At 43.5% G+C, this 27,965-nt stretch overlaps 1 protein-coding gene across 10 annotated transcripts in view; it reads right to left on the minus strand.

Moving 5' to 3' along the window:
* Positions 1 to 1,239: 1,239 nt before the first annotated feature.
* Positions 1,240 to 27,965, minus strand: part of LOC124203950 (ephrin type-B receptor 1-B-like) — a 37,085-nt gene continuing 10,359 nt past the window's right edge. Inside the window, exons 1-17 of one of the 10 annotated variants that reach the window (XM_046600868.1) lie at positions 26,926 to 27,428; positions 25,881 to 26,173; positions 19,267 to 19,346; positions 11,882 to 12,211; positions 10,741 to 11,077; positions 7,747 to 7,902; positions 7,460 to 7,620; positions 6,764 to 7,317; positions 6,567 to 6,634; positions 6,086 to 6,103; positions 5,731 to 5,781; positions 5,361 to 5,498; positions 4,981 to 5,234; positions 4,706 to 4,915; positions 4,444 to 4,622; positions 4,167 to 4,325; positions 1,240 to 3,080 (exon numbers count right to left, since the gene is read on the minus strand). In XM_046600868.1, coding sequence (XP_046456824.1) covers positions 2,813 to 3,080; positions 4,167 to 4,325; positions 4,444 to 4,622; positions 4,706 to 4,915; positions 4,981 to 5,234; positions 5,361 to 5,498; positions 5,731 to 5,781; positions 6,086 to 6,103; positions 6,567 to 6,634; positions 6,764 to 7,317; positions 7,460 to 7,620; positions 7,747 to 7,902; positions 10,741 to 11,077; positions 11,882 to 12,211; positions 19,267 to 19,346; positions 25,881 to 25,986 — 3,069 coding nt within the window. In that variant the 5' untranslated portion in view covers positions 25,987 to 26,173; positions 26,926 to 27,428 and the 3' untranslated portion in view covers positions 1,240 to 2,812. Of the gene's footprint in view, positions 3,081 to 3,360; positions 3,926 to 4,166; positions 4,326 to 4,443; positions 4,623 to 4,705; positions 4,916 to 4,980; positions 5,235 to 5,360; positions 5,499 to 5,730; positions 5,782 to 6,085; positions 6,104 to 6,566; positions 6,635 to 6,763; positions 7,318 to 7,459; positions 7,621 to 7,746; positions 7,903 to 10,740; positions 11,078 to 11,881; positions 12,212 to 19,266; positions 19,347 to 25,880; positions 26,174 to 26,925; positions 27,429 to 27,965 lie in introns of those variants that run through there. The other 9 variants (XM_046600907.1, XM_046600899.1, XM_046600873.1 and 6 more) reach the window with 9 other exon arrangements.

Raw genomic sequence — 27,965 nt, forward strand, 5'->3', positions numbered from 1 at the left:
TTTCGGCCAAATTGACCAAGGCCGACGCAGTCCAAAAGTCAGCGATCACGTCGTCCGCAAAAATTCCGTGACCAGTCAACGTTGGGTAATGATTACATTTGATTCGCTGAATGAATCCATTAATAATTTAAAAACAAAAGAACCAGAACGGAATAAACAATCAACTAGACGGCCCACAGCGCCGCGTGATGACGGAATGATGAAGTCGTATAAGCCGGAATGTTTCAGTTTACATTCGATTTCGTATATTCTCATCAATTATCAATCATCATACATACAGCGTCATGTACAAAATGTTTAACGTTTTCACCTTTTTTTTTTGTTTAACTTTTTTGTTTCTCGATTTTCATATTGGCGCAAACACAAAAATTTCAACTTTTAGGAGGAGGGAAAGGAGGAAAACACACAGAGCCCCAATTTCTTGTTTTTGTTTTCACTTCATCACCAGATTTACATCCAAGGAAAAAAAAAACCTTTTTTTCAAAAACAGAAACAAACTTTTACATCTGTTTTTCCTTTTATGTTGTCCAGGTTTTTCCTGTAGAGGGATTTCTATTTCAAAAACAACAACAACAACAAATTAATGGGGGAACAAAACGAAAATGGGGAGGGAAGAAGATTCCAGGTGTATCTGTGTCATTTTTTTTTAAGCAAATAAAGAAATAAATTATGAATTTGTTTCCTTCTTTCTAAAGAAAATTTAAAAAAAAGTTTCTTGATATTAAATTTGGGCTGGGAAATAAGGGAGGGGCGATGAAGTTGAACGGCTGACTTGCGGACGACGAAATTTCCCATCATTCAAAACTTCCCTTCTTGTGTTGCAATAATAACTATTTATATGTATAATATGTATATGCCAGCTCAAATGATTTTTTAAAAATAAAGGGAGGGGGAATAAGTAAATACAACTCGCCACGACGATGTGAAAAAATCGAACCCAATCGTGAAATCACCCAAGTAAGAAAAACAAAAAAAACTCAAGGCAGGGATTCTGATATCAAATTAAATGCTGTAAAGAGACTCGTTTTACTTGAAAGTGGTTTGGCTAAATATTGTGCTCGTAAATTCCAGCGTGAGAAAATGAAAGGAGAAAAAAACAAAATTCAAATAAATAAATAAAGATTTGGAAAAGAAGAAAAAAATGAACTGAAATAAAAACCCAATTTCCAGAAGGATAAAAGAGAGCAGCGTAAGTAATTAAGAGCTGGGCACGGAATTTTTTTGTTTTTTGCTGTTTTAGTTGTAGGAACCTTGGACAGAGAGCAAAACCGAGTGAGAACTTAAGACGGGCATTCGAAACCAAAAAACCAAATGAAGTAAGAAAATGAAGAAATCATGGAGAACCATCAATCCTTCCCAGGGATATAGTGTGTGAACCGAGTGGTTGGCAACCAGCCCTTAATTGCATTCCTTCTAAACGGGATGATCTCATATCACACACACCCACCCACCCACAAAAAAGAAACACACATCAATCCATCGTTTGTGTGTGGATTTCTCTGACGTTTACACAAAGTGGCACAGAGAGAGAGTGTGTGTGCGAGTCCCCTACAATCGACACTTCCATCCAAGGTGATTTTCCCCCCTTTCTGTTCGGAAAGAAAAATATTTTTTTTAAACGATTGTGGAAATAGCCAAAGCCAATTTTGGTCGAAAGAGAAGGACATTGTGAAAGAAAAAAAAAAACGAAATAAAATGATAATAAACGCTCGTGTGTGGCCAAACAAGAATGAGATCGGATAGAGTTCCCTTCAGCAATTTTTTTTACGTGTTGTCGTAACTTTTTCTTTGAGGGCCATTGAGGCCGTTTAGTGTAAAAATCAAGTGAGTAAATTAAAAATAAAAAAAGGGCGAGAGAATTTTGCTCGAGAAAACACACATCCCCCTCCTTCATTTTTCTTAGTCAATTGGCGGACACACGCAAATCAATTCAAGGACTTTTTTCTTCTTTCCAATGGGCTGTAAATTGTAAACTTTTTTTTGTTTTTAAGATGTAGTCTTTTTTTTTTGTCTCTTGATTTCTTGTTATATGATACAAGTAGAGTACACGTAGCATATAAAAAACGTAACGTAAAAAGAATTCGAATGTTTCAGGGCGCGCGAAGGGCATAGACTCAAAACGTTTGTTTTTCACATGTTAAAAAAACAATTGCAATCAAAGAAAATGGAAACGAAAAACAGAAAATTGAGGAGGAGGAGGAGGAGAATAAAGCTACAAAATGAATTTCGATATCATAATTTACACTAATGTACAACTTTGGCCCGCAGGGGGCGGAGGAGAGAACGTGGTTAACAGGAGGGAATGGTTTCATCTTTTTCTTGCTGGTTCCCATTTTTCACAACAACAACACTGTACACATATATATATATCATATATATATGCAGCAGCCATGGAAAACCGCACGACTCGCATACGGTCCAGTTGAGGTCATCGATCAACCAACAGCAACTCCGGTTATTGTTGCACCTTCTTTTTCCATTTCTCCTTCAGCCAACAACAGCCACTTCTTCTTTGCTAATACACACACACACACGCACAAATACACACACACACACACAAAGAGAGGGAGAGAAGTAGAGACGTCGGACGCTGGAGCACGAGATGTATCATGTTTCTGATTATTATTTTTTTTTTTTCCTTTTTCTTTTGAAACTTTGCTTTTTCCACCATCACGAAATGTTGTTGGGGATCCACGCCGGTGGTCTCACTTGATCAGTTTTCTGCGTGTTTGTTCAGTTTGCCCTCCGTATAAATTCTTCAACGGTATTTTTTTTTTGCTGACGTAACAGTAGCGGCAGGAGCAGAAATCTCTCACACGAGGAATCCTTCAGACATGCTGATGGACAACTGGGCCCGCATGGCCTGGATGCTGTTCATGATCTTGCGCTGGTGTCCCAGCAAGATGATTCCCAGTCCAGAAAGGTCGGCGTGAGAGAGGCGTGTCACGGCGTCCAGCGTCGTCACGCCGGCCTGCTGGAAGTTGTCGACGTAACGCGACAGCTTCAGCGATGCCAGCCACTCTTCAATCGACTTGAACTGGAGCATGTCCGGGGCCTCTGGACACAGCGGTTCAGTATGCCTGTGCGTTTGATCAATTCCAGGAGAAAAAAAAGAAAAGAAAAAAAAAAGAGAGTTGCGTGTTAGTTGTTGAACGAAACGAGACAAATCATTTAAATAACAAGGCAATCATTATTACAGCTAGCGACTATACAAATCTACATTTGTGTTAGTATAATTTGTGTAAGAGAAACTGGGAAATAAAAAGGGAAAGGTAAACTAAAAACAAAACAAAAGGATGATTGAAAGACTTTGTGCTTCTTTGATAGTAGTTTTTTTTACCTTGTTCGTCTCAACCGAAATTTTGATTTCAGTTTCGCGTGGAAGAAGAGTTGGTTATTATTTTTTTTAAGCCACCAGTCACCAACGACATCTACCGACCGATCGAGACACCCATTATGTACATAGTAAAGACTCGGTCGACGATTCTCTTCTTCTTTGTTTATACAACAACAACAATGTCTGCGTGTGTGTCTCTTTTTGCAGTTGTCTTGATTGATCGGGAATAATACCACACGTAGGCGAAGGAAGAAGGGAGGAAGTAGATTTTTTGTTTAAGGAATTCAAGACGAGGATTAGGAAGAGTAGGATAATTAATTGTAATAATTGAGGATAACGATGTCTTGCTGAGAACGTCTGGAACATTTTCGTTTCTTTTCTTTTTCTCTTAATTTTTAAGTTCTGCCGCTGTCGACTGTTCTGCCGTCTCAAGCCCAATGCAGAGTCCCCCAGTTGTTGGTGGGCTGCTGCATGGCATAGGATGGGATTTGCATGTTGGATATGTTGGGCAGACTGGGCATACCTAGAGGTAAGGTGTGCATGGAAGGGATTGTGGTGTAGTAAGGATTGAGAGGAGGAGGCCGCCTACTGTCACCAGTTGAAAGCAATCGGGGTAAAAAAATAAGAAACGAAACAAACAACCACCAAAACAAGAAAAAGGGGTGAGAAAAAGGTTTTCAGGGAAGGAAAAAAAATTGAGAGAAAAAAAAGCTCCAATCAGTTTGTTGTTAATTGATTCCACCACCACATATTTGCATGATTAAGTTTGAATACCAAATTAGTACAATTTAATGTTACACAGCGACTAATCGGAATGGGGAAATGTTACCTGCTCTGTGCCAGTCTCTGCAGCAGCTCAGGGCACCGGATCAATTTGTCCAGCGTGGCTACGATGGCAGTAAAGGCGGGCCTGTGAGCCCGTTCCTTTTGCCAGCAGTCCAACATGAGATTATGGATGGCTTCGGGGCAGTCCATTGGAGCCGGCAATCTACCAGAAAGAAAAACGAATAAAAAAAAAACATGTTTAGAGACAAGAGTTCTCTTCTGTGTAAGTAAAGAACCACAAAGTTGAGACAATAAAAAAGTAACAAGAAGAGGCACTTTACCTGTAGCCCTTTTCGATGGATTTTATGACGTCTTGATTGGACCAGTTCCAGTACGGTCGTTCGCCGTACGACATGACCTCCCAACAGACGATGCCGAAACTCCAGACGTCGCTGGCCGATGTGAACTTGCGGAAGGCGATGGCTTCCGGAGCCGTCCACCTGACGGGAATCTTTCCACCCTAAAAATAAAAGAAGAAAAGAAAAGAACATTTTTACAAGATCTGAGATTTGAAACATATAAAAGGTTGATGTAAACACGTACTCTGGTCGTGTAGGCGCCCTCGGTGGTGCTCTCAATTTCGCGACTCAATCCAAAATCGGCAATTTTACAGACGAGCTGCGAGTTGACGAGAACATTGCGAGCGGCCAAGTCACGATGGACGTAGTTGATTTCAGAGAGATATTGCATGCCGTTGGCGATACCGCGCAACATGCTCAACAATTGGAGGACCTGGAACTTTCCGTCGTTGGCCTGAATGATGACAAGAATTGATTTAGTATATTCGGCGTCCACTTGTGTGTCTCTGGTTGTCTTACCCTGAGGAAGGTGTCCAATGATCCGTTCTCCATGTACTCGGTAATGATCATGACGGGGTTGGATTTAGTGACGACGCCTTGCAGATAAATGACGTTCGAGTGCTCAAATTGGCCCATTATCGAAGCCTCGGTCAGGAAATCCACTCGGGCCTTGTCCGAGCTGCCCAGTTTCAGCGTCTTGATGGCCACCAGCATTTCGGGGCGTTGGGGCAACTTCAAATTACCGCGGCAGACATCGCCAAATTCACCACCACCTGCAACAACAACAACAACAATATAATCATTATAAATCAAACCGTCCACCATTTCTCGAGGTTCACCCCCTCGAAAGTTCAAGCGCCATAAAGTGGCATGCTGCAGAAAATTGGTGAATTTCATACCGATAATGGCTTCGATCGTGATGTAGGCGGCATCGATCTCACGGGCGAATTCTCTCACGGCTTGATTGGGATCCTCGTAGGTGTGCGGGTCAACGTAAGAGCGCGGAGCGTTGGCTTGTGTGAACAACGGCGTCGTCACTATTTTTTTAACGAGATCATAAAAAGAAAGAAAGAAAGAAAAAAAAAACATGAAATTACGATCGCCAGATTCGCTTCAAATCTCTCCAAATCGACTCAGCCTCTGGCTTCAAATTTGTAAAATAAAAATGTGAAACTTAACTTAACCCCCCCAAGCCCAAAGCAGCAAACAAAACAACGAAAAATGTGACCGACAAAAACGAACAAAAAATTGGGAGAATTCGCTACTTACTTCCATTGGTGTGCGTGGGTATAATCGGGGGACTGTCCAGGTGATTGTGCACTATTTGGATAAGAAAAAAGGAGCAAAAAAAGGACAAAAAAAAAATAAGCATTCGCGCAAAATAAGTAACAACGTCCCAAAAAGAATTTCTTCTCAAAACACAACGCGACATAAACAACGAACAAAGAAAAGGAAGGAATGCCAAAAAGGAGTAGGTCGTCGATCCCCTCATCACCCCACCACTCGTTAACGAAATAAAGTGCTTCATAAAAAAAAGGAGAAAAATTCGGCAACAAAATGTTCTGAAAAGAAAGGAAGGAGCGCCCCCAACACAAACGTAAAAAGGGAAAAAACAAAAACTTACTGTAGGTGATGACGAGTCCTGGAATTGTGTAACGGTACCAACACACAACCAGCACAGACAAATGCACACCAGGTATAAGGTGATGATAGTAGTAGTAGTAGTAGTTCGGGTTGTTTGGTTGGTTGGTTGGTGGTGGTAGTAGTAGCAAGGAGCAGTTAAACCAAGCAGGGAGAGAGAGAAAACCAAAAGTAGCAAAAACACAAAAAAAAAATGGAAGAACCATTGGTTAATAAATGGTCATCATAACTTCCAAACAAGCAAATAAATAAAAATAAGAAAAAAATAGAAAGAAGTTCCCCCGACATAAGCTGTTGTAGCGTGAGAGGTTTATTATCATACGCGAGGGGTCCCACGAGAAAGGTCCCCTCCACCCCATTTGTATTTATGTATAAATACTCTTACAGCTACTTTTCTACTACTTCTACTGCGGGAATAAAAAAACAATGGAACGAGTGGAATGTCGATGGAATAACGCGCGTACCTTCTCCGTTTCGGTATTCCAGTGTGTCGCAATCGCTGGGTTGTTTCTTGTTGCATTCGTCGTTGCTCCTAGTGGAAGAAGAGAAAGAGAAAACGTTAAAGTTTTTATTTTATTTTTAAACGTCTATCATTTGAATCGTTCACCGAAGAATGTGTTAAAAGGGAAATTCGGTTGTTTTTTTCTTCTTCTTTTTTTACCTGCGGAGATAGAGGACGGTGACGACGATAATGACGACGACGATGATGATACCGGCGACAACAGCGCCGGCAATGATCCTGACTTGTAGATTCTCTTCCGTGTGCTCATAAGTGGCCAGTACGGCGCCCGTGGTTTTGAAGGCGGGCGAGCTAAACTCTCCCCAGCCGTGGGTCGTCTTGGCTCGCACCTGGAACCCGTAGACAGTCTGCTGCCTGAGGCTGCTGAAGGCCGATTCCGGCCGGTTGATGAGCATGCTGCTGGCATTGTTCTCGAATCCCTTCTGGAAGTAGCGGACCTCGTACATTTCAATGTCAGAGTAAGGATCGTCGGGCGCGTCCCAGCGCAGAGTCAACTCCGTCGGCCGCACGTTAATGATGCGCACGTTGGAGACGCTGGACGGGACCGAGGCTTCCGTCGTGACGGCAATGTCGATGTACTGGTGCTCGTTGGGCGGCACCTGGTCGGAGACGCCGTTGTCGGCAAACACCTGGAACCGGTAGGTCGTCACGGGATTCAATCCGCTGATGGTCACTTTGGTGTCGTTGAACGTGCCCTATACAAAGACAAAATAAGGATATCGGAATGGTCCAAACGGTTAAAAAATTATTATAAATGTTGGGAATGAATAAAAGGTGAGAGGGGGGGAGTCAATTGAATGAGGAAACGACCGAAGAAGGGGAGAAAAAAAAATGTACCTGAGGCGGATTGTAGGTAACGCCAACGTTGCAAGCATCGCAGACGACGCGGTAAACCGTGTCCGAGCGACCGCCCAGGTTGTGCGGTTGATTCCACGACAAGATGACCGTCGACTGGTCAACGAAATTGACTGTCAAATTTTGCGGCTTGGAAGGCGATTCTGAAACGAGAAACGAAAAGAGAGGAATGCGCGTGATTATATAAATCGGAGGACGACGAATGCGAGTAGAAATTGCTTGCGCGCACACGTGTGAGAGCGATTGCATCAAAAGAGAGAAATACTTACGAGTGCACGGCATCGACTTTGGATCTTTGAGGGCCCTGTAATAATTTTGATTGCATCGGCATTCCGAGGATCCAGAGTAGGGCGCCATGCTGTGGTCTGGACAAGTTTGGCACTTGTCGTCGCCACTGCGGTGCTTATATTTGCCCGGCGGACACACTATAAAACGAGAAAAATAAAGAACAAGACAATCAAAATCTCGTCTCTCAAGGGGTTATTTAAAGCTCATCAGAATGTCCTTTTTCCCCCCTCATCCTCGGAGAGAAGAAAAAAAGATGGTGGAGATCTGACGAATGAAGCAGGAAAAAAAAAAAGAGTTGAGGCAAATGAAAAGGGATAAGAGTAACAGAGAGAGAGAAAGAAGGTATTTTTGGAAAGACTCGATATGGAACTCTTTTATATTATTTTAGTACACAACCACCAACCATGGCCATAAAGAGAATAAAGAAGAGGAAGAAACATTTCAACCCCTCTCTCTCCTTTTGCCTGGCAGGACGACGACCAAAGCGACTACCTGGGCGTCGACCGTTTCCCATGTCAAAGAAGTTTAGTGACAATTGCTATAAAAGAAGAAGAAGGTCCTCCTTTTTCTCTCTCTCTCTCTCTCTGCGATTTCAACCAACGGCCTTTGGGGCTCGTCTACAGCACCAGACGGGGCCTGATGAGGGGTAACTGATCTTTGTTGGGTGATTTACGAGTCGAGTCGAATGGCAGAGAAAAGCAAGAAGAAGAAAAGGGCGACTGGGGACTTTTTCAGAGAAAGAGAAAAAAGAGATTCGATGTTTTTTTTCTTCTTCTTCTTCTTCCGTACGGTTGAGCACAAGAGACGGGCGGAGGGATTGGAATGAGAGAGAAAAAGGGGCTGATGTGACAGTGATCTAAAGGACGAGATTGGTCAAGTTGTCACGCCATGCATCACGGAGAGAGCCCGGTCCGGCCATTTTCTTTCCAAAGGGGATGGTAAAAGACAAGCGCACGCATCGAAACGTTTTTCTTCTTGATTTTTAAGAAAGAAGTTGCCCCGAGGAGGACCGACACAAGAAGAAGAAGAAGAAGAAGGAAAAATAAAAAGCCAAAATGGTGATTTACAGTTTTCTCTCTTCTTTTTGATCGGCTGCAAATAGTTTCGATGCAACACACCACTTCTTCTCCCAGGCCTACACACGAGTTGAGGGGAATGCAATCAACGACCCGTTTTCAAGCATCTATCACCTCCCACCGAAAACCCCCCACGAAAACTCTTGACTGACTGACTGAGCGTAGCAATTGCAGCAGGAGCAGCAACGGCAGCAGCAAATGTTTTTTCAATATTTGATGGATCGAGTTGAAAGGGACAAGCCAGAAGAAGAGGAAGAAGAAGAAGAAGAAAGTCAGCAGCTACTACTACGCGCGCCAACCGACTATGGTAATTTCCTAGTAGGGGAAGGCCAACTATTCCCAGTGTTTGCTGGAAAAACGAATACAAGATGATGATAAAAAAAAAAGGAAACTAAACATTCACAAGCATATTTCTACCCCGAAAAAACCCCTCTTTTGTGCATGGCCACAGCTCTCCGCCAGTGAGAAGGGGGGAAAGAAGAAAAAGAGTGTGTGCATATAGAGAGAGAGAGGGAAGGCTGAGATATCTTTAGGTTATCAAAGGCCGGCATCGACGGGAAAAGGAAAAAAAAAGCCCCTATAACCTCAAAAATGAGAAGAAAAAAGGACTCCAAAAAGCGAGTTTTTTTTCCTTTCCTTCCTTCCATCTTCCACGTCGGGGTATGTATAAAACATCTATAAATATATTTATACGTTTCCTTTTATTTATTTTAATATCTATTATTCTTCCTCCTATCCGCGTCATTTAAGGCAGAAGAATTCTCCTTCATGTTTTTTATTTTTTCTGGGGGGTTCCATTTCAATTCTATTAGTGTCTAGAAGTTGTTTTTCTTGGTCTCGTTGTGTGTTCAGAGAAGGGGTCCCCCCTCCTCCCGAATGACAGATGGTTGACGTGTCGTGTTTATCTTTCGTCTTATTCTTCCTCTGTCACATTCGGCTCCCTTTCTTTCCCTCCTGTCGTCCGCAGTCAGTTCCAAACAATAATCGGAATAATAAAAAAATGAAACCAAGAAAATATATTGAATCCACTACTACTACTGAGCTACTATTTCCCCCCTCTCTTCTAAGTGGAAAACACCTCACAAGAGTCTTTCGGCTGGTAGATGGCGGGGCTGGCGAAGCCGCCATTTTTGTTTTGTTTTTGGGGTTGTGGCCTGGTCTTGATTGCCGGAATGCGTGTACGCGCAATCCGACGACTGACAAAGAGTGTCGGAGCGAGAAAAAGAATCAAAAGACGCGAGAGTTAAAAGGGTAAAGGCAGCAGCCAAAGAATGGAAAGAAAGAAAGAGAGAGATTCTAGAGCGTTGGCCTCAAAGACCTTCGGTCGTCGTCGACGACGACGTAACAAGAGCAGCATTTCTCTCTGGCAAAGGTCGAAAGTCGTTACAAACACACCCACAAACGCGAGCAAAAAGCCAAAGCACACAATAACCGGCAATTTTCCCGGCCCAACCAATTTCGTCTAGCTCTAGACGAGAAGATGCAGCCAGGTAGAAAGACGCTGTGTGTGCGCAGGTATATAGCGGAAGAGATGGAAGGAAAGACAAGAAAAAGGAAAAAGAAGAAAGAAAGAAAAAAAGTATGTCAGACGATTTAGCTACGCTAAATCCCGGATATTATATATAGTTATAGTCGAGATAGTCTTTGAGAGAGAGAGAATATAGCTTTGGGATTTATTTTTCCCCCTTTTTTCTCGTCTCTTAATCTGCCGGAACGAACAGTGTGGAATGATGGAATCGAATCCGATCTCCACGAGAAGAAGAATAGGGAAAAGATTCCATCCAGACCGTGGCTAAATAATACTTTAATGAAAAGAAGGAGAAGAAGAAGAGGAGAGAAAAAGTGGAAGTTGTTGTTGTTGTAGCGGGGGATGGAAATGCATTATGATGATTATTATACCGTTGCATGTTTGCTTGTCTGCATTGGCCTCGTAGCCGGGCTTGCAGAGACAACCGCCGCCCTGCAGGTACCAATTGCCGTCGCCTTTGCACAGGTATTTAGGCGGCGCATCCTCGACGGCGTTGGCCACGCAGACGCCGTTCGATTGCTCGATCGAGGTCAACTCACGGCCGGTGGGCGTGGCAGGGAATGCGGCGAACGAGGCCGTCACCTCCGGACAGGTGATGTAGTAGACGCGGATGGCCAGCAACGAAATGCAGGCGCCTTGGTCGCGGAATGCAAAGTAAACGCCTTTCTTCGTCACCGGAATCGAGCGAACCTCCGTGTTGATGATGACCTGGAAATACACACAACAACAACAAAAACCGGACAAATGTGTTTAGAATTCCAACCGGCAATGACTTCATTATTCATTCACGACCCGACACCCAACAACAAAATAAAAAGGGTTCAGTTATTTCAACTGGCAGCGCCATCTGCCACGCTTACATCACCCATTGATTTCCAACTTTTTAAGCAAACACAGTTGTTGTTGTTTTACCCAGTGCGTGTGGCACATCTCTCTTCCCCTTTGAGTCATTAACGGATGCCGCAGCAGCCGCAGCCTTTTTTCCAGACAGCTGGACCAGAAGAAAGAAAAACAAACGGCACTCCAACGGCCAGCCAGCCAAAAAGCTGCCCAGCTGGTCTTGTCGTCATTTTGCTGCATGGGCCAAAACAACCCGAAACCTCCCCACCACCACACACATATACCCGAAACTGCATCGATAGCCTCCTCGGCAGCACATGAAAACCGAGCCTGAATAGTTCGTGTTTGTGAATTCGATTCGGGAAACGAAAATGAAACAATGGCACATTCGTTTCTCTCAAATTCCAAACTTGTGTGTGTGTGCGCGATGTGGTCTTGTGTGTTCTCTCATTGATTTGCAGCCGGCCTTCCTTCAGCCTGTGCTGTGCTCCGTCGATCTATAGCCCACAGACAGACGCACACACACACGCATGCAATCAATTGTCTCTCGATACGAGTGGTGGCACAGTACAAGGGGCTATAGACACTCGCCTACAACGAAAATATAGGGACCAAGGGGCTGGCTGGCTGGTGGGCGAGAGAAGAAGGAGAAGAAGACGGGCAGCATTATACCTCGTTGGATGAAGTGAATCGTCCCTCGTCGGCTGCGATGCGGTCGATGAGCTTGTAGCTTTCGGGTTCCCAAGGCGGCGGCTCGCGAGTGGCAGCGTCGAACTCGTAGTAGAGCAGCGAAAACGTCTCCTTGCACGAGAGGGCCGTGCCGGGGAAGAGGGAGCAGTCGCGCATCGAGAACTTGATCTCAATGTAGATGCGGTTGGCTTCGCCGCGCTCGATAAACGGCGTCCACAGCCAATTGTTGACGTTGTTGTAGGCCACGTCGCACACCACGTACGATCGCCAGTTGATGCCCTTCTCGAAGTTGGTGAAACTCTCCTCCACCCACTAGGGAAAAACAGACAGACAAAAACATCAATATTTAGTGTGTGTGTGTGTATAATATACATTGCAGAAAGTCAAAAGGCAACGGAATCAATTCAATTCTGGTTGCGGGTGGGCCAGACAAAAGGAGATTCGACTCGAATGACGCCGACAGGAAGTCTCTCCGTTTTCTAGGGGGTTGGTTGCAGCAACTAATGAGGACAACGACAGGTCTTTTCTCTTTTCTTACGAGATATCATCCATCGAATGGGGAGAAGGAGAAGGGGGGGTGAGTTTCGGTCGGTCGGTTGATTTGTCGGAAGACTCTCGTTAGTCGCCCCCTTTTACAATCGCCCTAGATTGTCAGCGCTAACGAGAACATCTTTTAATAGACCCTACTATTCTTTCACGTCTTGTGATGTTGCCATGGCGACCCTACCAATATAAACCCCACCCCACCCCAGCAGTGTGTGTAAGGAACAAGGGGGATCAAATCATCGCGATCATTAATAATAAATCACGACTCCACGGCCAAAGAAAAATAAATAAAATATCTAGGCTCTGGGCGCGGGATTCTTTCTCTTTCTTATTTTTGGGGTGGGTGGTTTTGGAATCTCTCCCTCAGTGCAGCATGTCATCGACCGACAAGGTGACAAGGATAATAAATATGGGGTGTGTGTGTGTGTGGGTAACAAAGGAAATAGTAAGAGGTGGTCGCGCAAGGAAGAAGAAGAAAAAACAACAAGAAGATGGAATACGAGCCGATGTCCTTGCATGACAGCATCAATGTATCACACGAACGTAGACGACGACGACTACGAGAGAGAGAGCCTTTATCACACCAAGACCATCATTATAGCCTATTGGGTTGTGGTCATTCGTCTTCCAAAGTTTTCTGCCTCGGCCCTCCATCCATTCCGCTTTTTTCTCCATTTTTTCTCTCTTACATTTGTGTAGCCTGTGGTAGTAGTCGTACAATATGACCGGGAATAAACCTATAGACACTATCCTCTAGCTGATGGCCTCTTCTTTGTCTCAGGCAGAAGAAGAAGCCGCTGGATGCAAAAGAGAAGCGAAAGACACAATGGGCTCGTGTGTGTGTCTTGTCTGTGTGACAATAACTAAACACCCGTTAAAAAATACACGCACATGACCCCGGTGTTGAGGTGGTCTAACGGATCCCGATTGTCACGACACGAGAGAGAGAGAGAGAAAAGAGCAAACGGTCAATAAAATCTCACGGACCGCCGAGCCGCCGCCATCTTGTTGGCCGCTGCCTTTTATATCCACATTTCCTCGTGACTGGCACTTTTCATCTTTTTTCTTTCTTTATAGGAAAAAGAAGGAAAAAAAAATTTGCTCCGGCTAGATCATCATTTCATTCACCCCCTTTGGCTTTTCTTTGCTCTCTCTCACTCCTTCTCCACATTTGGCCATTCATTCCGCCGATGCCCATCAATTTTTTTTTTCACCCAAAACAAAAATGCAAGCAGAAATGAGGCCCAAAGGAGGAAAGTTTTCCCTTTCATTTTGGCTGCATTTACACCGTCGAAAGATATTAAGGCTAAACAGCCGAGCAGCCAGGTCTGTAATTATTTTCAATCGAGAAAGGCGAACCTTTTCTTTTTTCGCTGGGTGTTTGTGGGGCTTTGCGCCGATGGGAAATTGGCGATAAGAAACGACACACCACCGAAAAACACAAAGGGAGAGAGAGAGCTGGACTCACTGTGCACTTACACGGCCAACTTCTCGCGCACACGTTCGTCTTTTGACAGACAAATAAAATATATCTTGTCCAAGACCACCAGAACACAACAAAGTCTGGACTCTGGGGGTCGATTCTTCTTTCAGTGGGCGAGGGGGGATCCATTCAAGATCCAAAAAGTCCAGCCGGATACACCAACCAAACGAATAAAAGTTTCTTGTCGTCAAAAGTAAAAGTCGCTGAAATACTTTCCCCGCCAGACAAACAACAGACGCGAAATAACACACACACAGCTAGACGACTATGTGGCTCTCAAAAGTCCAAAGGGGCATTACGAACTCGTAAATAAAAGTCACCACCAAAAAGTTGTGTGTACCCCAAACAACAAGCGAGTCGGGCAAAAAAACAAAACAAAAAACAAGGAGACTTTGGGAAAATGTCTAGTGTGTGTTTTTCTGTGTGCTGTGTCTCTAGTCCCTGTGTAAAAAAGCTACAATCTGAAAAAGGAAAGAGAAGATAAAAATCAGGTGCTGTCGCAGAACCGAGAGAGCGATTTATATTATTGCCCGGACCTTTGGGTACGAGAAAAAGAAGAAGAAGAAAAGAACTACAACAACAACATACCCACACAAGAAAGAGAGAGAACCTGATAAGGTATTCTTTTCTTTTTTGTTTCTTACTTCTTATGTTCTTGTTCTTCTTCTTCTTCGATGCATTGATTAGTGTGTGCATGTGACGGGAATAAACAATAACACCAAATACCTAACTCTTCTTTTATAGTAGTGAAGGTGATCAGTTAACTCTTTTCTTGTTTCCCCCCTTAAACAAATAATAAAAAAAAAGGAAGAAATTGTTGTTTGGCGTGTGTTAAGTTAACCTGACCAGTTGAGAGAGAACAATAAGACGAGTCTGCGATACGACGACTACCAATCAACATTGACACTCTGTTCTTCTTCTTCTACTGCGTTGGGAAACAACTTTTGAATTTTAGCAGGAGCGTTCCTTATTTTTTAGGAGCTGTTTTTTTTTCTTGGGTTATCGCCTTCATCTCTTGATTTCTCCCGACGACAAAAGACTGGCCTACAACACACGGGGGAGGCAAGAACAAAAAAAAACAAAAAAAAATAAGGAGCCAAAGAAAAGAAGAGAGAAACAGTTAAAGCTCCCATTTCGGAAGGGGGACGAGATGCGCACGGCAGCGCAACGAGTCAAGAAAGACAACGACGACTGCCAGTGAAGAAGAAAGAAGAAAAGAAAATAGGCCAGCCGAGACAAATCCCCCATCACTAGTGGCCCCGGTGATGATCATCATCATAATAATAACGGAGCACACAGAGAGAGAGACAAGAAAGAAAGAAAAGAAAGAGGGTTAGGGGGGTGGATGGCAGGAGCCCCTCTCCAAGGAAATTAACTCACTCCCTCCAAAAATGAATGGGAAGATTCTCCCATTTCTTTGAAAAAAGGTAAAAAAGAATCTCCAGTTTTTTTTTTTTTTTTATATATAACAACAATCGCAACTGTCGCTGCAGAGGAGGAGGAGTCTCTTGTGTAGACGGGAGGGGGAAATATACACAGACAACGGCCTCCAACAGAGACCATGACTTTGCCTTTTCTTTCGACGTTTTTTTTTCTACTTCGTCGTCGACTTTTTGGTCAGATAAAGTAGAAGAAAAAAACATTTATTTATTTATTTATAGAATGCTAAGCTTTTTGATTCCCAGCCGTACCTGCTGTTGTGTGTCGACTCCCCACACACACAGAAAGAAAAATAGTTCTTGTGTATATTTACGTTTCTCCTAACGGGGTCCGAACTGAATTCAAATCCCGCAATGACGCCGCCAATATTTCTGCTCTTTTTGGTTCCTCAACCACAAAATTGGGGGAAAAATCAAATCAAAGCGGGGGGTTCTTCTTTCTTTCTTGTTGATTCAGAGAGAGAGAAAAGAATGGGGGGGGGGGAATTGGTTTTCATCGTGCGCTGTCACCTCGCCTATTAATTGCGCGCGCATGTGTGTGTTAACACATAAAAGAAAAACCGAGACGGAAGTGGTCACTTGGTGAGCCAACCGTTGAAAAAAATAATAAAAAACTATTAAACGAAAAATAGTCGTCCCTTTTCCCTAGTGAAACGACGACGACGACAACTGATAACGGTTCATTGGTTTCCCGATTGAACGACATGAATCACCGTCACGACGACACCAAAACTATCAAAGCCAAGGTGCAATCAAAGACGGGGGGAAAAAAAGAGGTGGTACACTCACTAAGAAAAGAGAATTATTTTTCTTTTCCTAGGGGGTGATGCTCTGATGGTTTTTTTTTTTGCTTCTTCTTCTTGCTGTTGTTGTTACCTGGGGTTTTTTGTTGTTTGATTGCCCCTCTGGGCTCTCACCGACTCCCGTCATCGTCGTTTCTTCGTATCAATCACGACTTCAACTACACGTCTGTCAGCGAGGCGTAGTTTTGAGAGAGAGAAATGGAGCCTACAGCGACACTACCACCATTCATTCATTCCAGCACCACCAGAAAACTTTAAACCCCTCCTCCCCATCCCCCCCCCCCCCCCCCAATTGCATTTGGATATTTTACCCGTGAGTCCAGTCCTCCTCATTTATTCGTCTTCTCCCATCTCCACTTGAGGGGGTCATTGGATCTCATAACAACAACAACAACGAACAACAACAACAACCGTACGGCGCGCCCTTTGCCCGCCAGTGGCTGCTGCTCTCCAATAGTTCCTTCCAAAAATTCCCTTTTATTATTCATACGTCATCATCTTTACTCGCTCGTTCCTATCCCCTCTTGTTATTTATGTACACAACAACAACAACAACAAGGAGCATTAAAAATAGACGTGCTGTATGAAAGTACTCAAAAAAGTTCGTGCGGGTCGAAACCTAAAATGCAGCAAAATCATCTTTTTTCCTACTACTACTAACTATAAACGCTCCCCAAAGAGGTTCGGCTTTATTTTTTATTTTCCTTCGACCGGGGGTGTAGTATGTGTATACAGTGGAGGAAGCTTTATTTTATCCCGGGATCCTCTTTTCTTTCTTTCTTGGTTTTTTTTCGCTAGACCAACTCAGCAGATGAAGAATCCGCCTCTTTGGTGTTTCGACGATTTCTCGGGCCTCTTCTTAACCTCACAACTGTTTTTTCTTTCCCCTTTTTCTTTCTCGTTTTCTTTCTTCAACTTTGGTCACGAGGCCCTACCCTTTTTATTTCTTCGCTACCCCGTCGCCCGCCGTCTTCTAACCCTGATATAATAATACATCTTATTTATTTCAGCCTTCACTTATATATTCTCCTAAGGGTCTAGGAAAGGAAATCGATAGAGCGTGGATGCTGCAACAACACCCAAGAAAAAAAAGAAACCGGGAGAAGGAGAGAGAACGTGCTGGAGCGCTCCATTACATTGATAATATCCCCGCGGTCAACCATTTAATTGGAACGGACCCGACGGACTTTTTCTTCTTCTTCTCGTCCACGGGAAAAAGAAGAATCGACGACTTTTGGGCTTCTCTTTTCTTCTCCTTCAACAAGGGGAAACGAGAAAAAGGCAGGAAAAAGGTAAAGCGCGGCCGAGCGTCACAATTTGGTCGAGGGCTTTTTAAGGTTCCTTCTTCTTACTGATTCCGCGTTTCATTTCCCACGAAAAACCCACGCAGTCCGGAATATCGTCTCCCCCCCCCTTAACCATCGGGGCCGCAAAGGAATGTCTTCTTCTTCTTCCCCCTCTTGCCTGTCGTCTTTTATTCATTGGTCAGAGTGGAAGAACGAGCCTATGATGTACATCTACGAGTAATGGTGGAAACGTGTCGGTCGGGTCGACCGGAATATAATAACAACTTCCAGCGAATGGATTATTTCTTCTTCTTCATCGTATTTTTTTTTCGCCAGCAGACAAACAAAAATGTTGCGCCGATATCAAAATATCGATGACAATCACAAATCACCATCAGAGCCAAACAAGGTAAAAAGACATTGGTCTCCATAAGACAGAGAGAGAGAGAGAGACAAGTTTGTTTGTCGATCTAGCCGATCCGATTCCTTTCTCTTTTTTTCCCATTTCATTCCGAAACGTCAAAAAGGAGAAAAAGAAACGGAATAAAATGAATTAAAGGGCATGGACGTCCAGTTATCGCGGGGACTCGATTGCGGACCGACAAACCGGATGATCACGATCATCAGAATGGATCCATCAATCGTGGTGCACAATCTCTTTGATTTTCTTTCTTCTTCGTGTATTGCTTTTCCGTCTCAACTTGAAATTGTTTGGATTTTTTCCAAAAAAGCTCTCGGGGAATGTTTTGTCTATACGTTTCTCTCTCTCTCTTGCCGCGCGATTCCAATCTCTCAATTCACTTAAAGGCCAAGCCCCAGACAAGCAGCGCAACTAACCCGAAAGCCAGTTTGGCTCTTTTGTGTAGAAATGATTTAACTTTTTTTTTCTTTCTTTCTTTCTTATCAATTCCAGGTGAGCTCTACTTAACGTGGACACCATATTAGTCAGAAAATGCCTAAAACCTGAGAAAGTTCTCGAGTCAGCGAGGTTATACTACACTGTATACACACGGTACAAATATAGGCAGCCCCAATCTACTTAGTTAGGGGGGTCGCACAATATTTTAGGATTTTTCTTGTTCTCATGGCGAGGAGAGACAACACACTGGTATCGTCTCCCCCCCCTCTTCTTTTCTTTCTTTTTCTTGAAAAAGAAGAGAGAAAAGAAAGAGGCTTTTGTTTCTCCATGGGGAGACAAATTGCATTGAGCGACGAGTTAGAGGAGGACGGATGGGAGGGAAGGAAGCCGTAGCAAAGACAAAACACAAGACTAAAAAAAAGTGGAAATATTGGGCCTAGCGGAGGAGGAATCGAGAGAGGCTTCATGTTGGAAACAAGAGAACCGAGCGAAACTTGATGAAATCACAAAAGGTGGAGGAGTAAGAGAGAGGGGGGATATCCACACGAAAGTTGACAGAAGAAAGTTTGTTCTCGGTTTGTTTTGGAAGGAAAAAAAATCCAATCAAAATCACCCCCGAAAAAACCTACAACATGATGAATTTCCCACGTCAACGTCGTCGACGACGACGCAAAACGGTTCAGTTGATGTTGACGTCTACCCGCGTCAGCCTCAGCTGCTGCTGCTGAAAAGTCGTTTTAACTTTCTAATCAAAACGGCTGCGGGGGCAGATGAATAATGCATCACGCCGAGTTGCCTCGTCTCATCATCATTTCACATCTGCAAACAGAGCACACCTAACCGATTCAGACTTTCGAGGGGGGGCCCTTCAGCCCCACACCGAGGGAGAAAGATGACAGCGGCAGCAGTCGGCGGGCGTTAATGCATTTTCCAAAATATATCAAAACTCACCCCAGGCGTTGCTGATTGGGGCCCAAACGGATAACGAGTCCAGTCCAGTGAATCCTCTTTGGTCGTATCCAGGAGCACAACTGTTGGGGGAGAATAAAAGAAAGAAAAATTGTTAAACGATACAGGATTATTATATTTCTTTTTTACAATGTAGTCAGACATGTAGGAATGACATTTTGGTATTTTGGCATTCGGGGTATTTCTCACAGCTATAGGGAGGAACTAGGAAACATTCCTCGACTAATCGACACCTGGACCGACAGCACACGCTTTTCATGCGCAGTGTTAAAGAGAGGGGGGGACGGGGTTGGCGAATTCAATGAGGTCCAAACGGAAAAGGGATGTGCATTGTATTAGGTCGCGAGGGGAAGAAGAAATGTGCGCAAATGCGTTTGTCGATTTTTCGACAGCGGTCGCCTCGGCAGAACAAAAAGGACAGAAGCGACGATTTATCACGACCAGAGTCGACGAGACGCATAGAAAAAGGCCTGACACAAAAGAAGAAGAAGAAGAGGGGGGGCTACCGACCCCATTTTTTCTTCTCAACGTCAAAGAACACAGCCCCATTATATAACAAGAACACCTCCTCCTTCTCCTTCTTTCCCCCCCTGGCTTCTTCTCTGTCAAAGTCAAAAGTCGGGACACAAAAGAAAAACAAAAGTTGATTTGCCGACCGAAAATGCTCCTGCCACCATCATCCAACAGTATACACACACACGAAAGAAAAACCAAGTTGTGTGTCTTGAATGAATATAATACGACACGACACGACAGGTCGTCAGGGGGGAAAAGAAAAGAGAACGACGAAGGACAAGCGATTATTTCGACATTAACTTTTTGTTGTCTTCTTCTGGGAGAAGAGAAAAAAAATGATCAAATGGTTTTTGTTGTCTCCATTCTACACCATCTCATTTCAATAATTACAGAGTGAAGAAAAAAAAAGAAGAAACAAAAAGAGACAGGAAACTACTCTGAATTCGCCTCCGTAACGGTCGGATGGAGGGGGAGAATCGACACAAAAGGTCGTTATTTTTCACATTTTTTTTCTTCGGGTTTTTTTTTTGTTTTCTTCTGTGTCAACTTTTTTCTTTCTTTCTTTGGCCCAAGTCGATACTAGCTCACATATAGAACTATGGTCTAAACCTCGAGAATCACCTCCAGGGGCGAGACTGTGGGCTTCTGATATCATCCAACCGAAACTTGGCACAAAACACAAGAAAATGTCAGTTTCCTGTCTAAAGGTGAGAGAGAGAGAGAGAAAGAGATCAAATACAAATGGTATTTCTTTTCTTCCATCTCTGTTTCTTTCTGTCTCGATCATTTCGGAGAAAAAATAGAGGCCGGAGGGCCGGCGGTGAGCCCCAGACTCTCTCTCCTTCTCTCACATTGTTGAATATAATAAGACAAGGCGAACGCACAAGCACACACACACACGCGCATTTTCACTCTCTGGACTCACTGTTTTTGTTTTTGTGCCCGGCAGAAAAAAGAAAAAAAAAAAAGAAGGTATCCCAAACGCAACGGTCCACGGATAAAAGATGGATGGATGGATGAGATCCAAAAAAGAAACGAAAAGGGCTCGAGCTTTGCTTCAGGCCAAAATTTCTCGAAAAAAAAAACAAATCAGAAATTTCAAATCGAAAAATAAAAAGCGGGAATGAAAAAGACGATCACGTTCCAAGGTCTTTTCTCTCTCTCTCTTAACACACACACACAATCAAAAAGAACCCCAAAAGATTTAGGGCCCCTTTTTTTCCAACGTTTCCAGTTGGGAGGTCCTTGCCAGCACGCCGTCATTACATTACAAGTCTTTAACGTTTCATTACCATCAAATGTAATTCACCATCCGATTCTACCTTCTTTTTTTTCTCTTGCTCTTTTGTTCGTCCTTTTTTTTATTTTTCTTCTTAAATTAAAGGAAAATACAAAAAGAAAAAGAAAAAACTTGACGACGGGAATTCAACGCATCCGGCAGTCCACCATAAAAACAAAAAAAGAACTAACGTCTCCATAATCGTCACACAACACAGACACATTTCGACAACTATTTCAACTATTTTCTTGTTTTCTACTCCAACCGGTCGTGCATGTCGGTCCACACATTTCCGGCTTCCAATTTTTTGTTTTTTTCTACTTTTAAAAAATCTTTTATGGTGATGAGGAACAAGACTTAAATCTTTTTTCTCTTTAGTTCTTTAAACGAAAAAAAGGGACCATTATTCAAAGAAAAAGAAGAAGATGCTTTTTCTTTTTCTTGATACATTTGAAATGCCTCTACCAATTCTTTCATCCTTCCAACGCTTTAATCCGCTACTCCATTATGGAAAAAAGAAAAGAAGAAGAGACAATCATAAATAAGAGCAGCAAAAACAGCTACAGGGGCTGGCTGGCTGGGATGGCTTGATTATTATTAAAACTTTTCAAGCGGGTTACAACAACAACAACAACCGAAAAAGAGAAAAAAGGCACTTTCGAAGAGCTTTTCACACAGAAACAAAAAATCTAGCCCATCTCTCACCCCACACTGAAATGAAAAAAAAAAAAATTGTCGTGAATAAATAATAATTCCCCATTTTCTATTCTTCAAACTATAAATCTGCCACTTTCCTTTATCTTTTTGTTTGCTTTCCCTTTGAAGAACAAAAAAGGGGGGAACCGACAATCAAAGAAACATCCCGTCTGATTACCTCCCTTCTTATTCCTCTTGAGCCAAAGCGGAAATCCCACCCACCAGTGAAAAACAACAACAACAGCAGCAGCATCGAAACGAGGAGCGCAGCACATCACCTGTCCGAGTTTGGACACAAACAAAAGAATAAGAAGATGCCCACTTTTCTCTCTCTCTCTCTCCAGGTGTACCCACAGCTATAAGTACTTCATACAAAAAGAAAAGAAAAACTAAAATCAATAGGCAGAAAATAAGGAAAATTGTAGGGGTTGGGCTCTTTTTTTTTTATCTGTCAGGAGGGGATTTGCCCCGAGTTTCTCCAACTTCTTATTTCCATACAGGTAGCCATGGAAACCACCCCTTCTATAAAGGGAGAGAAAAAAAAACCTAAAGCCCCCCACTCTTTTCAAACTCATCTTCTCGGTTTCTGTGCTCAGTTTGGCTAATTGTTTCCTCCACAATTCAATGGGAGGGATCTCACCCTTACTTTTTCTTCCCCGTCTCTTTCCCCAGGTTCCCACCTCTTCGATGTCGTCCTCGGGGCGTCAGGTAAAATGGAAGAAGAAGCACATCATCACGACAGTCATGACACTGGTTAGTCGGCTGGGGGAGGAAGAAACGACAATGAACTTGGGACGTGACTTTCTAGACCATTTGTTGTGTTACCCTTCTTCCTATCCACGTCATTTTCGGTAGTAAAAAAGAAAAAGAAACGAGAAAGAAGAAGAAGTTTTTCTTCTTCTCCTTTGGCCAGTCCAGCACACCTTGGAAGAAGAAGAAGAAGAAGAGAATGAAGCTTGGGCGCATTCCTTTCTTCTTTTTCGGTGGGGTGTTGTTGTTGTAGAAAGAACGGCGGTGGAAGGAAAGAAAAGGAAAATGGAAAGGAGAGAAGGAAAGGTGGATAAGTTCGTCGTCTCTCTCTCTCTGTGTGTGTGTGTTTGCTACATTGAAAAAAAGAAGAAGAAGAAGAGAGAGAAGTAGCCGCCACAACCGCCCGCGGGTTCGAATAGTCCGACCAAGAAGAAGGAAGAAAAAAGAGACTGGCCGTGTGTATAAGAGACCTGTGGCATTATTATTATTACTATTTTTTCTTTAGGGTTCCTCCTCTACCCAAAGTCCCTTTAGCTTTCATAATTCTCCCGTCTCCTCACACAGACACACACACAACCCCCAGAGGCTGCTTGGTACGTACTCTTCGTCTTTATAGACCCCGTGACTTTTTAATCCTTTCGTTTCTCTCTGGACGGCCAGAAGAGAAACGGAAATGATTGGCGCAAAAAAATACGAAAAAATACGAAAAAGAATCTGCCAATAACATAAATAAGATGCGCGTGGGAATTCAAATGGGCCACATGTGCCCACACATACACAAGAGAAGCGGAATGTTTTCCTTCGATACCTGAGATGTTTCTCCTGGTACACACGATATCCTCCTGAGGCTCGGCTCGTGTGTCTTCTCCTCCTCCTACCTTTGCCTGTGTTTCCCTCGGCGCGCGGACGAGCCCCGCAATTAAAAAAATCAAGCAGCAGCAGCAGCCACACATTGCTGCTGCTGCTGCTTGCCCTCCCCAAAAAACCACCCGCTCAATCACACACGCACTTCTTCATTCCATCCATCTGAAACCACAAGACGAAAAAATTTATACGCGAGCCATTCCACCACGTAGACTATCGACGGGAAGAAAAAACAGTAGAAAGTTTGTTACAAACCCAAAAGAAGAAGAAGAAGATGGTATTCAAAAGAGACATGCCGCTGAGGGGGGCATTAAATACAATTTCAAAATTTGTGTATATGGAGCGGCCGCCACCTGCTGCCATTTTTTTTCTTCTTAGACTGGGGCCTTTTAAAAACATTTAAGAGGAAGAAAACGCGCGCGCCACCTGGTCCCCTTCAACCAAGGCGCCCTCCCGTTGCTAAAAAAAATACAACTTAAAAAGATGAAAAGTTTTTCTTCTTCTTCTTCTTATAAAAGTCTGGGATTGAAATGAACAGACTGTGAAGTTTTGCGGGAGACATTGTCTTGTTGCGACCCCGTTCTTTTTCGAGGATGGCCATTGAGTTTGATCAGTCGAGTTGATCGGAAATTGAACGGAAAATCAGATGGTCGTGACAAAAGACTTGGTGTTTCCTCCCTGCGCCATAACAGGTGGTCCACCAGAGTTCGTTTTTTTGTCTTTTGTTTCAGACGGGGCGCGACCACCCTAGGCGGCAGCGAAACAAACACCACCAATTTTCGGTCCTTCCGTCTCCAATGACAACACAGAGGGAACCAACTTTGGCCCCGCAACACTTTCCGCTCTCTCTCTCTCGACTCTGTGCGACGTTATGTGTGGATGATGGAGTTGGTAGTCGAGACAATCTGGACGGAACAAAAGGACCTCTCTCTCTCTCGCCTCCGCTCACCGGGAGGAGGAGGACGCAACACAAAAGGAAAATTCGACTTCTCCTGGCGAGGAGAAACAACTCATTTTAATGACCTGACAATTCTTTTGTTTCGCCCAGGCTTCTCTCTCTCACCTCAGAGAGATTGAATGGTCAACCTTAAAAAATAAAGTTTGAGCTTCTCTCCGGTTCTTTCACCCTCTCATTCGATTGCGTGTAGCAGCTACTAGCACCGCAACAAAGTCAAACTTTTTTTTTTCCACTTGGGCGCGCGCACAAAATCTCCCGACACCAGTGCGGAAACGAGAACAACCCTCCCACTACTCCTTTTGGTTCTCTCTTTCTCATTTCTCGCTGATTAGTTTCGGTCGAAAATAACAATTCCGCCACACCATCTGTGGTCTAGTTTTTCTTTTTTCCTTCTCTCTCCAAACTTTGTGGCTTTTGCTCGAGTCCAAACTTCTTTTTTTCTCGAAATATCCCAAGGTGTCCAAATTAGAATACTAATGGGGTTTCTTCAATGGGAAATGAGAGAGGAGGAACAGCAGGTGAGAAAAATCTCACATAAATTGTGTCCCCGTTGTTTGGTGTGTGTGTGTGTGCCATTCGTCCGGATGGCAACGGCAGAATCGCCCCAAAAATAGAACGACGACGACGCTGCTGAAGAGAATGCAAAGTGAGGAATCACGGCACGACCTCGACCACAACAGAAAAAAAGAAGAAGGAGAGATGGAGTAAAAGATACACAAGGAAGAAGAAAATCGCTTGGGGGCTTCTTCTTTCTTTTTCCAGCTATAAGAAAGAAAGAAAAGTGTACCCACAAAAAGCAGAGCACTGTGGAATTCCGCAACATTTTTTTTCGCTGGCTGGCCAAGAAATAAGAGCCACCCCCACACACTTGACCCACTACTCATTTTCCCCCCAACAATAACTGGACTTGGGTCCCCCTCTTGAGAAAATAAAATCTGCAGCGTGAAAGATTCCTGAACGAAACAACAAAAGCTTCTCTTTTAAACCAGCGCCCGGAGCAAAAAGCACCTCTTCTTCTTTCTACCTGTACTACTACTACGCCTTTTTTTTTTAAATAAGAAAATACCACACGAGCCGGGGTAGTGTCCTACTACCAAGGGGTTTTGCTACTTACTTGGTGGTGTAGCGGTTAGGTGAGCTAATCAGTTTTGATAAAGGCGAGGTGGGTTCATTACGATCAGAGCCAAAAAAAGAAAAAAAGTGAAGAGTACAGACTGGGCGGAAGTGCTAGAGGGGGGCATTGAATTCCGACGGTCGTGTGGTGTGATGGCTTCTGGCTTCCGCCCCACACCATTTTTTTATACACACACATATCGACGACGACTACAAGTGTGTGTGTGTTCATGAGGGTCTTCACACTGAGGGTGAGGACAATGGGAAAGGAGAAAAACCAAACAACGGATCATCCGGAATATTAAAAAAAAAAATTTCTAGTCAGACGGGGGGAGGAGGAGAACAACCACCTGCGCATGATAACAATGAAGACGGACACGGATCTTCCGGGTTTTAAAAATAAAAAAAGAAAAAACTTACCGTAATCAGCAGAAGAGAAGCCAATGTGGGCCAGGAGGGCGATAAGATTTATCCACAAGAAGCGTAACCGATGCTGCGACGCAGCAGCAAAGTTCTTCTTCACCATTTCTCTCGTTTGTTGTTGTTGTCGGAAACACACAGCACACTCACTTTGAAAAAACACACAACCACCGAATCAAAGATCGCCGCCTATTTCCGTTGAAATGTCATTGGTCCGATGGTTCCCGACTCTCTTGGACGAGTCGACACTTGCGACGTTCTTCAAGGAGAAAACAAAACGTCGTCGTCGAACCCTAAAAAAAGAGAAAATGTTGGAAAAAGTTTTTCTTTATTAGCCATTTCTGAACGGAGAAGAAAACATTTTGGAGGTCGGTTGTAAATCTCTGCTTCGACACGTTCTTTTTTTTTATTTTATTATTTCCCCTTTTTCTCTTTGAAAAAAAAAGAAAAGAATGGCTGCAGCAGTGAAAATGACAAGCTAATGGCCGCCACCGTGAAAGACCGCAAGAACACACATGGTCACGGGTCATTCCCCGACGTCCAATCAGCCAAACTTTTTTTGTGTGTGTCGAGATGGATGAAAATGAGCAGTTTTCCTCAAAGTTAACGGATTGATTAATTTTAACGAGAAGAAAGAAAAACAATTTGATGAAGAAAAAAAAAACTGGGACGTTTCATTTCGAGAATGAAATGGAAAAAGTTTTTCTTAAAAACGAATCCATCAAACGCGAGCGTTTTTTGACGTTGCCAGGTAACAAAAAGAACCTCCCGAAAATGAATCATTTTTCGTCTACAAATTTTAGATTCACTGAATTTTTAATATCCAATTTCATTTCCCCAAGACAATGTCCCGATTATCAAAAGAAAGGAATTTTTAGAGAGAAACGGTAGCTACCCATTTAAAGACATTTTGGGGGGGCCGCCATTTTATTTTTTGTTGCCCCCCCCCCTTTATTTTGAAAAAATGGAGGGATGGGAAAAAAAAGATGGCCGAAAATATTTTTTTGTTTCGGGGGGGGTCAAAAAACAACAGACACAACCGTACCTGTGGGGTATGTTAGATTTTCCAACGTGTGTGTGTACAAGTTGTTCCGTGTGTGTGTGTGTCTCCAAGACACGAACAAAAATGTAAAAGGGTGTACACACAACAACAACCACTTTTCTTCACTTCTTTTTTCTCTGGGTACACACACACAAACAAATAATCCAGTAGATGGAACCCAACGTGTTTTTAATTCAGTTCAATTTAAATTTCACTGGGCACACAACACAACACACACAATCCACAATCGGTTGTCGAGAAAACACATGAAAACTCGGCAAGTTTTTTGGTTGTTGTTGAATTCGAATAAACACGCCCAGATCAAGAAAACAGTTTTTCTTTTTTCTACACGACTAAACGGTCAAACCCGAAAAAAAATGTCTTTTCTCTCTCTTGTTCGAACCAAACAGAAAAATTGGGGAACTTTTAGATGGCGAAGGGAAGTAGTTAAAAAACGTGTGCTTCCACCAGCACTTCTCGGCGTCGACTGAACCGTGTCTGGGGTTTGAAGCCGAAGCGGTGGCCGGCCAAGTCTCGACATGCCAGAAGGGAGGGAGTGGGTGGGTTGGGTGGGTTGGGACCAACCAACGCCTTGGGGGGAGGAGAGTGGCAACGAACGCCAGCGCCACCGCTGCTGGTTGGAAGAACGGTAAGAAAAGGTATACCAGCGTGTGCTGCTGCTGCCTCAGCCAAAAAAGTTGTTTTATAAAAAGGCATTTCTTTTTCCTGGGGTATAAGCCCGCAAGGCACAGAAAACCTTTTTTTCTCTTCTTCTTCTTCTTCTTCTTTCTGGCGAAGAATGTGAAGAAGAAGAAGAAGAAGCAAAGAAAATCTATATGCCCCATCTGGAACATCGAAGACCTTCCTTCCTCTGCTTCTTACTAGAAGAACCAACAACAACAACAACAACCCTGCCGCACAATGGCGCTAGCGGGCAATCACAAATAATAAATATCACGACGACGACGACGATGGTAAATAATAATAATCATATGAATACGAGAAATCAAAAAAGAACCCAAAAGAAACGGATTTTTTCTCGT

This window comes from Daphnia pulex, chromosome 2, assembly GCF_021134715.1.
Source record: "Daphnia pulex isolate KAP4 chromosome 2, ASM2113471v1".
NCBI lineage: Eukaryota > Metazoa > Arthropoda > Branchiopoda > Diplostraca > Daphniidae > Daphnia > Daphnia pulex.